Source organism: Lacerta agilis, chromosome 2 (genome assembly GCF_009819535.1).
Source record: "Lacerta agilis isolate rLacAgi1 chromosome 2, rLacAgi1.pri, whole genome shotgun sequence".
Classification (NCBI taxonomy): domain Eukaryota; kingdom Metazoa; phylum Chordata; class Lepidosauria; order Squamata; family Lacertidae; genus Lacerta; species Lacerta agilis.
Genome location: NC_046313.1, coordinates 20,339,274 through 20,355,276, shown reverse-complemented (window position 1 = coordinate 20,355,276; position 16,003 = coordinate 20,339,274). Strand labels below are relative to the sequence as shown.

Here is a 16,003-nt window from a genome sequence, read left to right as displayed (position 1 = left end):
ATGTTTTCAGAAAGGAAAACAGAATTGTTCTACAAGTTTAGGTGAAGCATTCATTTGTACAGTTCTACAAGTTAGCGTCTGCACAGGCATTCAATGTGAGATTAATACTGCGAGAAGTAACTGCTATGCAGGATCAATTCTTAGGAAAGTGGTTTGAGGAATGGTGCAGTTAACCTGAATTCAGGCAGCCTCTTGGCGCTGCATCTAATATTAGATTGGCACTGTAAGGGGATTTTGACAACCCTTTCTAACAGCTTTGTGCACATCTGACAGATTTTCAGGCACTTGGGACAGTATTGTAGTCATCACCCACAGTAGATAAACTCAGTTTCTAAGTTTCTTTAGTGCTTCATGCAGATGAAACCAGATGCCCAGAAAAAACACCAGAGCCACTGCGATAGATGTGGTTTGCCTGTTTGCATCTATTGAATAATGCTCAGGAAGGTCTAGAACAGCTTTCATGGACTAAAAAATAACTTTAATACACGAATAAGTTCTTATCCACAAAAGCACTGTGATACATATTACAAAGCCACCCACTTCCTGCAGCAACATCATGCCACTTTATGTCCATTTTATTGCACATTCACTCTCGAAGCATGCCGCCAAACATTTATTTTTCATAAAAGGCTCTTCCGTCCCTACCTCTGCCCATTAACTAGGCTTCCCTTCTCTTCATTATCTTTGTACATCATGCTGCTGAAGCAGAATAGGATGCTAGTGGCATCCTGGCATAAGGGGAATGTTACCCCTCTAAAATAAAATAAAATAAAATAAAATAAAATAAAATAAAATAAAATAAAATAAAATATGCACATCCTTTTGGAACCAGGAGCACAGCAGTGAGTGAATAGCCTTCTATTGTATTCATTTTGTATTGTTATGTTGTGATCTTCAGATGAAGGGCAGAAGTAATATAAAGGAAAGCTTCCTTTCAAGTAATGATTAATTGGTCACCATAGCTCAATATTTGTTATATGTTTAAAGCTAGATATTTATAAGGTGTATATCAGTTGATGGTATCAAGCATTCAGTGGGCTAATGCATTGGGATTTTGCTTATGCTAAAAATGTGGATTTTGTTGTTGTGCTGCCCTCTAAACCTTAATCCTAAACTTGTTCATTTGGAAGTATTTTCATTATTTCAATGGTTTTTACTTCCAGATAAATAAGCTTAGGGTTTCATTTTAATATGCAATTAACATTGCTATAAGACAACAGTATTTCATTATTAACTGAAGTGCTGCTAATGAAGAGCATGTACTTTGCCCGGCTAAAGTGCTTTTGATCGTGCAATTTTCATTGCTTATAAGCTTCTTTTATCAACTCTTTAATGCTCCTTAATTCTAAGTACACTAATATTAAAATATGATGATCCATGACTCATGCCAGTGGTGATACAACGTATTGTTAGGACTACATTCACACTGTAGATCTCTGGTGAATTGGCACTACATCAGCAATGGTTTCTTATACCCTTTTTTTAAATTAAAAAAAAATCGAAACACAAAAATGAATTTTGTCACCTGAAGTAGGCCACTGAAACAAACAAAGCTAATCAGTAGTATTTGTATGAAAGGACGTGAGTTCAGTTCAGTTCTGGTACTGAAATCCAATTCTGAGGCTCAGAATGTGCTCAGGAGCACCCCATTTAAAAAGTCTAACTCTGAGTCCTTTGCTGTTGTGTGTCATTGGCAGATATTTTGTCGGCGGGGCAGGTCTAATAAAATTACAAAGTAGATCCAACAAGACTGAAGTTTGCCTACCCCTGTAGTATAATGTAAGATCTGTGAAGGTAGCCACTTCACAGTGGAAGCTCCTGCAAAACTTTGAAATGCCTGAAATATACACACATCCCAGTGGACCCGGTTTGCGTATGACTTTCTTGGGTAGCTCTACAAAGCAAATGTTTGTTTGGATTTACATTTCCAAGTGTTTGAACCCTTTCACTATTCATAGGTACTTTCTGCAGTCCTTCACTACACTGCGTAGGGTTGACTATGATTAAGCACTATACAAATTGTCGAAATCCAAAAACACATACTCTCTCAAAGCTGAGCTGTGTAGTTTTAAAACAATGAAGCTACTTTTTTGTAAAGCGTGTGTCATTATACATAATGTAGAATTTTCCTGGCATGTCTCTGACAAGGTAAGTAAACTCTTGTGCTGTGCTGTTCCTTAATCCTTCCTCTTTTTTCCAGGAAATCTTCTAAATTTATTTTAGAAGATGTTTGCCTCTAGCAAAGCCTGCACCCCACACCTTCCTGCCAACCTCACTTGACAAACACATCCCAGCTTCCAAGCACCCCCATTCTGCAATTATCCCTTAACTCAACCTTCTTATACCTTCCTTGGCTGGTTTAACTTAACAATCTTTATTATGAATCCTCATAAAGCTAGCCGGCTTCTGCTTTTTGGCTTTTGCTAGAAAGATAATTCTCCCTAGACTCTTCCCTTTCATTCAAGCCTGGATTGAATTAATAGAGAGAAAAAAACCAACATCTTGAACTTTTTTCAGATATGACTATGGAGGATGTTCGAGAATATGAGAAAAATATGCATGAACAAACCAACATAAAAGTTTGCGATCAACATTCATCTTCTGTGGGTGAAATAGAGAGCCATGCCAAAGGAAGTGTATGTAGCCTCTTTAAAAATATTGCCCACCATCTGCTAGAGCAAAAAAGAACACAAGTGGTCAGATTTTGCCTGACAATGATTTCTGTGGAAGCAGACTTCATCCGTGCAAAGGCTCACCTTCATTTCCTTCTTTGCACCATTTCCCTAGTGGAGAATTAGAAGGCTCAGATAAAATTTGAGTGGTGAGCCTGCTGTAGAAATATCCTCAGCGCATTTCCCCACCCCCAAATGTACAATCTTATCTTAAAAATCGAGTTCTGAGACAGCTATGCACAACCCTGATTGTGTCGCTCCCTCTTCAAAGCAGCTTTCCCCCCATATTTTCAAAAAATGGACTGTTGCATGTGTGTGTTTTAAGGCAGGCAACAAACCAATGTTTGCTTGAACAAATACTGCACACTTTTTAAAAGGCGTACATGGCCGTGAACTGACTCAGCATTTGCTTTGTTTGTTACATCTGTCCCTGGTATTGTGAACACAGTGTGAAGCCAGGCTTACAGTCTGGGGAGATCTGTGTTGCAGCTCCTGTTTTGGGGTATGCCTGTTTTAACTTCAGATGTAGATATCTACTTCCAGTGGAAAATGAAATTGTCAGGTTAGAGTCAGTTGGGCATACCAGGTGGCAGATTTACATCCCAATTCCCTATTGGAGCTGTGCTTTCCACCAAAATTGGTGGTCTGTTAGATCAGGACCAGGCAACAGAGAGCCAGCACTTTCCTCCAGAACAGACTGGGTTTGTTTTTGTGCGCAAGGATGGTCTCCCTCCACTGAAAATATTGGGGAAGTTTGGGCACGAGAGATCTCCTGAGCGGTGTGCTGAGCTTCGGTTTGATTTATTCAAAGCCACGTGAATGCTCATTAATCAAACAGCAAACAGAAGAGAGCAGAACTGGGGCAATTATCTCAAATGAGTGAAATACTTGCTTTGAGAAATAGGCAAACGAATGTCTACTCCCATCAGCAGCCCAATTGACAGTGCGAATTATAGCACGGTGTAGCTGCTCAGCACCGCTCTCAACTGTTACGATCACGGATTTCCATTCCCATGGGACTCTGCCACATCTTCAATTCATAATCTGCTGCCTTTTGCCTATCATGTGTTTGGGTGTCAGTTTCGCCATTAATATCAAGTGATTCTAGCAGCCTCATAATATTGATACCAGTGTAATCTGCACTCTCCTAGTCTTTTACCAATATTCTTCCCATAGAAGTGATGAATAACTAAAGTTACCGGTAATTAGAAGGTTGTCTAGCCTGCTGATAGGCCTTGAGGCATTTCACTATAACTGAGGTCTTTTCAAAAGAGCTTTTGCTTGGGAGCAGTGGTACTTACAATTAATTGGGGGGGGGGGTTCTACCCTGTTTCATCTTCTCTTCGGGCTTGTCCACACTGGAGTTTATTGTGTGCTTGCATTCCCATTTAAATTTCCATAATCCACATGACATTACCCTCAAACAACACCAATCTCAATGCTTTTCTCCTGTAATTTCAGGTTTACCAGATCTGGGGATAATCCAGTAAGGTGGGGGGAAACCAGGTTCCCAGCACTCCATTTGGGGTTGCAGACAATTTGTTTGGGTGGTATGGGCTGTGTGGATCAATCATCAGTATAGCTTTGTTTTTTCTTTTGATCCTCCAGATTTGCACTAAATAAAGGTATGTGCTGAGCATTTACAGTTGCCTTTGTGCTTATGCACATTTCCTGGGTGGGGGAATTAAAAAGAGAGAGGTGTGCATGCAGCTATCTGTGCCCTGGTACTTAATTGACATAATATAATCAATAAAATAAAATTAGAAGGTGGGGGCAAACACAAAAGGAAGTGACTAGTGGTATGAATGAAAAAGAATGAATTGCTCCTCGTATTTAAATTCAGGTATGTGTGGATATGGCCTAGTCTGGTCTAATTTGAGTGGATTGACCGCTACATAATGCTCAAATGTGGGCAGGCTCTGAGTTTCCTTCATGTGAGTCCATTTCATTGAAGAAAAGCTGAAACCGAAACCAAGCTGGGTTTTGCATTGAATAAACAAACCCTTTGCTAGTATTCAAAACAGCAACCTGGATTTGAGGCATGCAAATCTCAGATGACCTTTTGCTGAACCCATCTTGAATTTTGTATCGGTAGAGGGGAAATAACCAAAAAGAATGGTGTTTTAGAATTTTCTAGGAGGGAAAACTTATTTACGGTGAAGTAATTCTGCCCTCTGGTGGAACTGCACAGCAGTGTCTAACTGATATTTGATTAATTTGTGAATGAAAACCCAAAGGCTTTCACTGTGAAAAGAAGGACATGTTCCATGGCCTGGTTGCACGTGCTTTGCATCAGCCATTTTTTTCAGCAGTGTAATTCCTTCAGGTTTGAACTCACCAGCTGGATTCTTAACAGGTTCATCACTGGAATGAAAACAAGACTGGAATGTTTTCTCAAACACAGATGCTTCTAACTTAGGGTGCTTCCAGACAGGGGTTTATTGTGGAATTGGTGCTGCTCATGTGCATAACCCCCCCCCAGTGTCCTTATGACATCATCAAAATTCCAGCTATTCCAGCTGATACTTTTTTCCCTTTTCCTTTTTTACATTTAATCTGGCTTCCACTTTAGTGTGGAATATCCAACAAGTAAAAATATATATGCAAATACTGCTGGTGTAGAAGCTCATTAGCACATTTGGTCTGGTGGTTGGTTTGTCATAGGTGTGGTGATGTTTCAGTGGATAGCATTTAGCACTGCACTTCTCCTTCCTAGCCTAGCCATTTTGTTTATAAAGGTAAAGGACCCCTGACAGTTAAGTCCAGTCGCAGACAACTGGGATTGCAGCGCTCATCTCGCTTTACAGGCCGAGGGAGCCGGCGTTTGTCCGCAGACAGTTTTTCCAGGTCATGTGGCCAGCATGACTAAAGAAGAAGAAGAAGAGTTTGGATTTGATATCCCGCTTTATCACTACCCTAAGGAGTCTCAAAGCAGCTAACAATCTCCTTTCCCTTCCTCCCCCACAACAAAGCAGAGCAGCGCATGGAAACGCTGTTTATCTTCCCACCGGAGCGGTACCTATTTATCTACTTGCACTTTTTGGCATGCTTTGAACTGCTAGGTTGACAGGAGCTGGGACCGAGCAACAGGGGCTCACCCCATCACGGGGATTCAAACCGCCGACCTTCTGATCGGCAAGCCCAAGAGGCTCAGTGGTTTAGACCACAGCACCACCTGCATCCCTAGCCATTTTATTTACAGCATCCCAAATGATATGTGCCTGTTTGTCAAAAAATAAACATAACCAAAGAGAAATGGATACACCTCCTTCCTTGGAGGTTTTTAAGCAGAGGTTGGAGGGCCACTGTCATCGATGCTTTAGCTGAGATTCCTGCATTGCAGGGGATTGGACTAGATAACTCTTGGGGTCCCTTCCAGCTCTACAAGTCTATGATTCTACACACACAACCCTCTATGTTGTCCATTGTGAAACATGCTAACTAAGGCTGGTAACATTTGCTCTCGTGCTGTTCCTGGGATTTTAATTTTCTGGATTTCCATGGGCAGATATACTGATGGATAGGGCAGTAAAAACCTCCAGACAACATTGTGTCAAAATAGGTCCACTGGTGCGGATCGCAAGTGGTAGAATAGCAAGGAATAGTCACTAATGGGAAAATGGGAAAGCTCCTGTGGCAATTGTGCACATGGGAAAATCAAACCTGAACAATCCCCTGGTAGTATATCACCCCTCTCTGGAAGCACCCTTAAAGCAGGTCTCAAATGAATCATCTGTACAGGGCATTGTATAGAGAGGCACTTTCATGGCCCTTAGAAAAGGCTACTACTACTACTTTCGTGGCCCTTAGAAAAGGCTACTACTACTACTACTACTACTAATAATAATAATAATAATAATGTTATCTAAGCCTAGTGCTTATGAGATAGTTGAGATACTGAACATGGGCCCAAGCTGGTGGGGACTCACCTGATAAACTACTTCAGTGTGAAGATTATCATGATCTGCTAAAATTGTTCTACTTGGAATCTATGGCGTTTTGTGGAGGTTTGTTTTATATGAAAGAATTTTTAATCTCGTGAGCTTCCACCTCCAGTTTGAAGTGGTACAATCCATATACAGCTGGAGCAATAAATGAAGTGATTTATATTCTCCTTTTAAAAACACCAGATTTCCAACTGACTTAAATGAAGTCTGTGCCGATTAGGTAAAAAAATATTGATAAAATATTGTGTTCTGTGTATCTTAAATGGCATTTTCTTTGGAAATAATCTAATAGATGCAGTGTGTTACACAAATAAAAATGGAAATGGTTCATTAACAAAGCTTAGCTGATAATATAGAAAATTAAAGTTGTCTGACCATCTGATCTTAAACAGCTACACCATAGTTGAAGATAGCATGCTATTCAGTGTAGCGTATCTATGATGCTCACATGATCAATTGTTTTTATAAAGTAACCATCAAGCCTATCTTGAGCATCTATTTGCAAAAATAACTTTTTAACATCAGTTCACTAGATGGAAATAGCTATAAAAGAAGCAATGGTTTGCTTGTGCTGGGCTAGAATTCGAAGCCTGCTGCATCTTCCATTTATATGTGAATTCTGCCCATGTTGAAGCAAGGACAGACAATAATATAAACAATGGAATTGCCCAAAATTCATAGAAACATACGCCTAAATTTTGGTATCAATGTGAGGAATTACTGTACTTTTCAGTGTCGGCAGTTGCAAGAATGATACGAACGGTGCCTGAAATGTGCCTCCTGAAATTTCAGTGCCAGTTGTGAAATTTCCTGGCAATAGCTTTCCTTCCCTTTCGAGTTCTAATGCACTGGAATAACATTGGTCATGCAGACTAGCATCTTTAAAAAGCCTGGAACAAATATGTGCAGTGGTTCTAACATAAATTTGTCTTTCTTCCTTTTCTTCTCATTGAAGACATGACCATGGATGAAGTTCGGGAATTTGAACGAGCAACTCAGGAAGCCACCAACAAGAAAATTGGGATCTTCCCTCCTGCAATATCGATCTCTAATGTCTCCCTCCCTTCTTCAATCCGCAGTGCTCCTTCTAGTGCTCCGTCTACACCTCTCTCCACAGAGGCGCCTGAATTTCTAGCAGTTCCCAAAGACCGGCAACGGAAAAAATCTGCCCCAGAAACTCTCACGCTCCCAGATCCAGACAAAAAAACTCTCTAAACCCAGCATGTTTTCATGACAAGCCATGTCTGAAAGAATAGCATTTGCAAAGCTCATGGTAGTTGTTTTATGTAAACAAAATTTACTGATCTGGAAATACGACCTTTCCCCCCCTCCCCATCAGGCTTGTCCCTTAAACTAGTTAGCTAAGTGCATGCGAGAACATAGTTCATATGCTCCGATTCCTAGACTACAGCTCTAAGCCATATGACAGATGTTGCTATCAACACAAAATGAAACAAGCTTGCAAAAGCAAAAGTCTGTCTCTACATAGCAACTGTAGTAAACAAAAGATATTCTCATATATAGCATAACACTATTTATGACTGGAGATGTTATATGGATTTAATAAAGATGGCAAGGACATCTTGAGAGAATGAGGACATATTGAGGGACAGTTTCAAATGACATTTCTCATTTCAAGCCATTATATCTCAATTTCTAAAATCCTTTTTACTCTCAGGCCAAGTGCACCTTAAAGTAAACCTTTGAACTGCTATTCACTGAGAAACACTTGAATACCAACAGTAATTATTCAGATTCTTGTTTTACTGAATACAACTCAGGATTTGGAGTGCAGCTAATGCACACTTTAAACTCTTCAAAACTAAAGAACCAGTGAGCTCTGGTTGTAATTCATTATACTTATTTTTAGACCCTTGAACTATTTGTATCTTGCACAAAATTTGTGACTCCTTTTTATGGTGTGCTGTTGTGTAGCTGTTCTGTGTTGGTATTTGGGAGTGTTGTTGTAGAAAGCAAGATGGGAACACAAGCAATTGAATAGTTCAGTGATTTATTTCAAGCCCTCGGAATTCCTATGAAACCAGCCAAAACACCCGATGTAAAATAGTTTTAAAAATGAAAGATAACATTCAGTCAGTTTTCTACCACACTGTGAGCAGGTGTTAAGCTATTCTGGGCTATAAAGCTTCCCATTCTGCCAATGACCAACAAGAATTGTCAGCAACTGATGTGATGGATGCCATTCTGTGGTGGGTTGCTGTCAACCCATTTTCTCCTCCTTAGCTGTGAGAAACAGAAGCCCTATTCAGGTGTCTTGCCTGAACAGGAAATGACCTGTGTTGGGGTGCATGTGACCTGACATACTGCCCAGTGTCCCATCCCCATCCCACTTTTTCCCTGCCTTCCAGTGTTGAAGAGGGAAGGTCTCAAGGATCACTTGAGTACAAGTAGAAGCCAGTTAGAAACCCTGCTCCATCATACAAACACAGGTAGACCACACCTCTTCCACTCAATGTGAGAAGTTTGGGAATGGTGTGGCAGGATGAGTACATGCAGGGGCAGAGCTAGTGCATGTGCCCCCCCATACATGTTGACATTTCCTGTACAGACATAATGCCTGAATAAGGCTACATTATTTTAGGGAACAACCTTGAAAGAGGGAGAGATGTGGAAAACAGCAGGGAGGCAAAGAGAAGAGTCAATCTCTTCAGCTTACTAGCTTCCCTCCCTCTTTTATATTTTGTGGCAATCCCGTATGCTTTAAAAAAAGCTATTCCCAGCCTACCCACTGCCTTGCTTGTCTATAGCTCCCAACACTTGCCAGAAGAAACAGCAGGGAGGAGGAGAAAGAGTATATGTTAGGGAGAAAGTAAGCTGCTGACTGGTGAAAAGCCCGCAAGCAGGTGCGGAGACAGTGGAAGGTGGCAGGCCAAATTCTCCTTACCTTAAGGGTAAGATGACAACGCTAACATCTGACTGGGGATTTAAGGTAGTATATAGTTGGTTTACTACCATATTGATTGGTGATCACTGTGTAATTGTGCTGCCATTGGTTTCTTTAATCAGACTGGAGCAGCCTTTGCCAACAAGGTGCCTTCCAGACGTTTTGTACTAAAACTTGCATCAGCCGAAGCCAGTATAACTCTGCTCACTGGAATGAATGGGAATTGTAGTCCAAAACATCTGGAGGGTCACCAGCTTGGCAAAGGCTGGTTAGGTAAGCAGTTTAAGACAAGAGTTTTAAGTGTTGTGACAGTGGGCCTCCTGAAGTGTAGACGGAAACAACCAATTATTTTAAGTGGTAGTATGTGGTCTGTTTCATTCTGGCACCAAACTATGGGTAACAACTATGGGATGTGAACAAAGCCATGTAGATTTGTTATGTTTTTAAGATTCCCCCAAAATAGGATCCTGGGAAGTAAAAACTCTGTAGGAAGTTCTTCCACCAGAGGTAGGGAAGAACACCACCCATGCAGCTCTCTTGAGTTGAAAGTAATTAGCAGACGGGAGTATAGGGAACAGATCTATAACAAGGAAGCTGTCCTAAGTCTGACCATTGGTCCATCTAGTGTGTCTACAGTAATAGACAATATTGTCTATTACTAATATTGTCTACAGTAACTGCTTTCCAAGGTTTCAGACAGAGGACATTGTCAACCCTACCTGCAAGTGCTCGAGATTTAACTGGGATCTTGCAAAGCAGGTACTCTGCTGCATGCAAAGCAAGTAGATCATGTCTAGTTTGGAGAGGATCTCCCATGCTCAAAATACTGTAACAAGACAATAATATATTGCAGTGCAGAGTCCCAACTAAAATTCTGAAAAGGAAGAAAAATTCTCTAAATAACTGTATCTCTTCAAGGAAAGCTAGGAGCAGCCTATAAGCCTATGGCCTGCTCAAGGGTGTAAGAGGCCCAGTTTCAGCTTTCAGTATGTGGACCAACTGGAGATTATGCCTATGACTGCAGCACATTGACTTCAGAGAGGAAAGTGAAACCTCGTATAATTGAGTTAACCTAAACAAGCTAATGGAGATGTCTCCACCCAGTCAGTTTTGGAGTACGCAACAGCACACAAAAATAGATATAATGCTTCTTAGAGAAGCAAAAAAAAAAGTGTCAGTTCCTGAGTTGCTTCTTTTATGCTAAATTTCTTTCAGGGAAAAGTAGAATTTACAGGTTCACTCAACAGGGCCTTCCTAGCACCTCTTTCCTACTACAGCCCCTTGTGCTCCCCCAAAACTCAACTCCTGAGGGTTGAGGGACCCTGCAGAACAGTGTAGGAGGAGGCACAGGACTGCAGCAGGATTGGGAAATCAGCAGGGAGGCCCTTGTGCAAATGGAAGTGCCTTTCTGCTTGCACAATACGTAGGGGTATGTCCTTTTTACTACAATAACCATGGAGAATTACAGTACCAGTTGCACATTGCCATACAGTTGGGAAAGAGATGAATTCTTTCTGGCCTGTTAGTAGCATCACCCTCAATCTCAGGAATTAAAGTTGCTTCCCCATATCTCAACTTAAATTAGGAGTCCTTTTATTTCCTGACATAATTGTCCCATAATTGTCCAGGGGCTAAGGATATAATTGATTCCAAATTGCAATTAATCCTTCACCCTTTTCTTTAGCCGTGTTCTTAGTAACTCGCTCTGTCCAAGCTATACCAGGCCTTGCGAAGTGGTGAATGTGTCACAAACTTGTAGTGAGATTATGCACGTTCTGTCAGAAGCAAATAGAAATACAGATCCAGACCTCAGGGTGTTGCGTCTCTTTTAAGTCATGGGGGGGAAATAAAATAGTGGATATATTTCTATCGAGCATGGTAGCATGATACTGCGTGTGGAAAAAGTAGCTGACTTAAATCCCCCTCCAACCTCTAAGTGGCTTGTTTAAATAGTAGATAGTAAGGTGATTTTAGAAGAGTAGTTTCAGTCGTAGAAAAGTGGAGTGGGAGGACAGAATGCAGTGCGTAGGTTTGACAGCTTCAAGAAACTAAGGCCAACACCATCTGTAGTTCTGAATACACCTAACACTTAGCTTTATGCCTTCTCTCAATTATTGTCCTTTTTTTTTTCAATCTTTCTCAACATCCTGGTATTCTGTTTGGCTGTTGTGGTATCTCCCCCACCCCCTTATTATCAAAAACATTTTGTATATACATCTACCCTGAATCAGCATGTGGCTGTAGCTAACAAACAGGTGGCACTACTGCCAATTGAATTGTGACAAGTTCCGTAGGCCTACAAATAAATGTTGCTATCCTATATCTCCTTTTTTGAATGTTCCGCACAAATCAATAGGGCAAGACAATACCCTGCTTTATTGTGTTTGTTTTAACTGTCTCACTCCCTGCTCTCCTGTTGTATTACTTTGACTTGGGGTGCGGGGGAGATGAGGCATTTGTGTAAATGAATTAACACCTCCCAAGAAGATGCTGCTTAACAGACTGCGTAGTGCATATCTGAAACAGAGAAAGGCAATATTGCATGCAATGGAAAATAATGGAATCTTCTGCTTTACCTTCCCAATCTTCCATATTGTAGCTATAAGCATTTGTTCCGCTTAGATATGCTATTTAAATTTGGTGCTTAATGAAGAAGACACAATTTTAATTCCGCTGCATGTCTCAATGGTGGGGTTAGCCCATTCCATTCCTGCCTCCTACTTTCTGTCTGTGGGGGTGAACAGATACAAATCTGTTCTGAAGAACTGACATCATCCTTATATCTATGCTTTTCATGGGTCATGGCAGACTCCTCAATCATTTTCTGTTTCCCCTCACTGCTTTTGCCTTGATCAGGCTATCAAATATTAAATAACTTCTCATTTTCTCCTTCCATCCCCCCCCAATACTATGACAACAGCTTTAAAAAAATATTTCCAGCACAAGAATAATAACTAAATTAAATTTCTAACATATTTTTGTTGCACTAATGTCTTTTATACAGAAAAAAGTTTTCACTGCTAAATTGTCTGAATTACTTCGTACAAGTTTGTATATTTTTTAGGTTTGATTGTGAGGAACAGACAGAGCTGTGGGTGTTTATATTATTTGTTTTGTGGAACAATGTGGTTTTAGTTGGCACTTTTAAAAGTGTGGTGCAGCACAGCAAAACTAAAGTACTATGGCATTGCAATGGTGTCGTTGACCCTGCCTTTTTGTGACTGGCAAATTGTATACATTGAAGCACTGCTAGGGAGGAAATAAAAAGGAGGTGTGTGTTGCCGCTATTTCCAAATCAACCTCTCCTACCTGTGATACAGACTCCCAAAATTGTTGACTTAAAAGTTCCAATCTTGACATTGTACTCAGGCAAAATATTAACGGAAGTATGCTTTTTTAAAAGCTACACCTTAAAAGTTCAAGTAATCGCGGCTTCACTCTTGATAGAAAAAAAATCTAGCATTCCTGCAACAACATGTGGAGAATATACACATATTTGTATCAAGAAACCTTCACTGGGCCCTTATCAGAGTAGCTTAAAGGTTATGTTGTCAACACTACCTGTTTGCTGAGAGAAACAATACATGCATATGTTGAATTTGCCAAGTAACAGGTTGAGCTGCCATAAAAGACAACAGTGTCCTTTTGATGAGCAGGCATCATTCCTGTTAGTTGTACCATTATGCTTGCCTATTTGAGTAAATCTGCAGAAATAAGCAACTTAATCATCTCCAAGGCTGTAATCCTAAAATAATTCACTGCACAACTCCCCGCTGGAGTGGTGCTCCTCCAGAATAGATGTCTTCAATCTGTTTCTCTTTCTGTCTGGTGGACGTTTCATTGAGTAACAGAATATTTAAGAGGTTTGTTAATATGAGAATGTACAAAAAATGTTCTGTGGTTTTAATTTGAGCAGTCATAAGCAGAGCAGAAGATTTTCACCGATTCCCTCCTCCCAATGCAAACAGCACATCCAGTATCCTTCTGGAGATCCCCTGAGCCTCAGAAGCAGTATTTTCAAACAGTGCCAGAGGCTGGAGAGGAGAGGAGAGGAGAAGGTAGGAAGGCCCCATTGAGAATTTTGAATTCTGCTCACACTTCTTTCGATGGTTTGCTGCACCATAACTTTAAAACATGCTGTCATATAGAATAAATCAAACGTATGCACTTTGTAATAGCTACAGCTACTAAATGCAATAGGGGAGGATAAATGAACTTGTCAATAGGAACTTGCTGTTATTCAGCCTTAATTTAGATGTCATGTGTCAATAAAGGCTTGAAGCTACAACTATTCTTAACTGTTGTCCCCCCCCCAAAAAAAAACACCTCCTAGTTTGTGTGGCCAGCATGGTCTTTTAATTACAGTCTCTGATTTTTAAATGTTACTTATGGAAATAAGTTTTTACTTCTGTGGCAATCCTTGTGACCTTGAATGTTGTGTATATTATTGTTTTTTGCTGATAGGTTTAGTGTTACAGTACATTGTTTAGATAAGCTCGTTCCATGAAAGGAGGACCAAGCGGCCCGAGTTAAAACAATACAAGGCTAAGTAAAAGGATCCGAGTATCATAGTTTCCATACACACCACTTAATTGTTGCTTTTCAGTTATTTATTATCATTTTACACGTTTTTCTTACATTCTGTTGTAAATAAACTACCAAGCAATCTTCTTTCCAAGACTGCCTGTTTTCTTTCTATGAATTCGTGCAACGAGATCCAGATCTTATAAGAATGTTAATTTATATACTTTACATTAACGTTTTCCTATTCAAATCCAGTCTGCAGAAGCTTGAAATATGTGGTGCAACACAAACTTTACTGAACATTGCAAAATAAATGAACATTTCCCCTTAGCTGTCTCTCAATTCTGGCTAAGATGTTGCTGCAAGTGGTGACAATTACTATACCACTCTGGTTGCAAACTGAGCCCTAAGATGCCTTGTTACTGCTCACTACAAGGCCTGGGACAACTGAAGCCTTGCTATAATATTTTATATGTATCAGTGGAATATGAGGAGTCCTTTGGGGTGGAAATGAGTTCAGTTCTGCTGTCATCAAAATATAAGTCACAATTTTTTACACAATGAAATACTTCATATGGGGTTGTTCTGTTGGCTATATTCCGTTTGGTCTTTGTCCCTTGTAAAGGGTAAGAATTTTTCAACTTAGTTTAGAGTGCTGGAGTGTATGGTGAAGCTTTCTTATACAGTTGGTTTAACTAGCCCATTATCTACCGGTAATCTGACCAGACTCTCTAGGTCTTTCCCATCATCTGCTACCTGGCTTTATAAAAACTGGAGATGCTAGGGATTGAAGCTGGGATTTTCTGTATGTAAATCACCAATTTTATCGCTCACCACTATTGTTTCTCCTGGGAAAACCTTTTCATTTAGAGCTTCTCCCCTACAGTTGCTTGTGTGTGCAAAATACGTTGTTTTTACATCAAGAACCAGAATACTTTGGGCCAGCCTGCAACAGAAAAATAATGGTAAATGGAGACACATTTTAAATCATTGGGTTCACTACTACTATTAGGGCTCACATTTATATGCTGCTTTGGGGGCAGAAGGCACAAAAAATGGGCTCGCAATCATTAAACTCAACATACTCTCGATTCAATATGGCAGACACTAGAAAAATAGCGGGAGCCAGCCAGCATTAACAGTTAATTCTAGACTACACCTACGTGCAACTGTTTCTGCTACTCCCATTTCAGTCCTCTTCTGGTCCTGGGAGACAATGGAGCAGGAGAGGTGGGGGCAGGAGGAGGTGGTGTGGAAGTCCTTGACTCTCTCCACTAGCCTGACCTGTCCTTCCTCCTGCACCTCCTATTCACTCTCCAATCCTGCAGCTTCTCCTGTCTCTGCCTCTCTTCTCCTGGCTGTTACAGGTCCCCCCAGGTCACTGATTCCTTCATCTAAATCAGTCTCCAACCCCACTTCTCCCGGTGCCCACTCCTTAGCGTCTATCCAGTCCCTGAAAAACATTCCGTACAAGTTGTAGATTCCAAACAATGCAAAGACAAACCCATGTAGAACATGCTGCAACAGTCTAACTTCATTGTGAATAAACGTGTGACGGTGGCTTGGTCTACCTTCTCCAGGAGAGGTCGCAGCAGAAAAGCAGAGCTTCCTGGCGATAGAGATGCATGCTATGGAGGATTGGTTCATATTTTGTAGTGTAGGATCAAATAAACTATTTGAGGCATTTACACAGTTCTTTGTTGCATAAGAAACAGGGAACAAACTTCAGCGTCAAACCCCCCCCATATAAAACTGATAACTGCAAGGACACCACTAATTTTCCAACTAAAGTAAAGTATAATCTTCCACAAAACAAAACAAAACACTTGGCTGTATTCAGCACACTAAGTACCCATTCCAGTTCTCGTCTGTGTACTACAGGTACTAATAAAACATTTTGCAGCAATTGCCACAGGGTTACGAAACAATAGCCGGCCAAACTGCCTGCTATATTA

General features: G+C 40.6%; 1 protein-coding gene across 3 annotated transcripts in view; it reads left to right on the top strand.

Moving 5' to 3' along the window:
• The window catches only part of PITPNC1 (phosphatidylinositol transfer protein cytoplasmic 1), a 132,122-nt gene extending 117,920 nt beyond the window's left edge, over positions 1-14,202 (top strand). For all 3 annotated transcript variants that reach the window (XM_033138882.1, XM_033138881.1, XM_033138880.1), the window contains one exon: positions 7,575-14,202. In XM_033138882.1, the coding sequence (XP_032994773.1) occupies positions 7,575-7,834 (260 nt within the window). In that variant the 3' untranslated portion in view covers positions 7,835-14,202. The remainder of the gene's footprint in view (positions 1-7,574) is intronic.
• Positions 14,203-16,003: the final 1,801 nt, after the last annotated feature.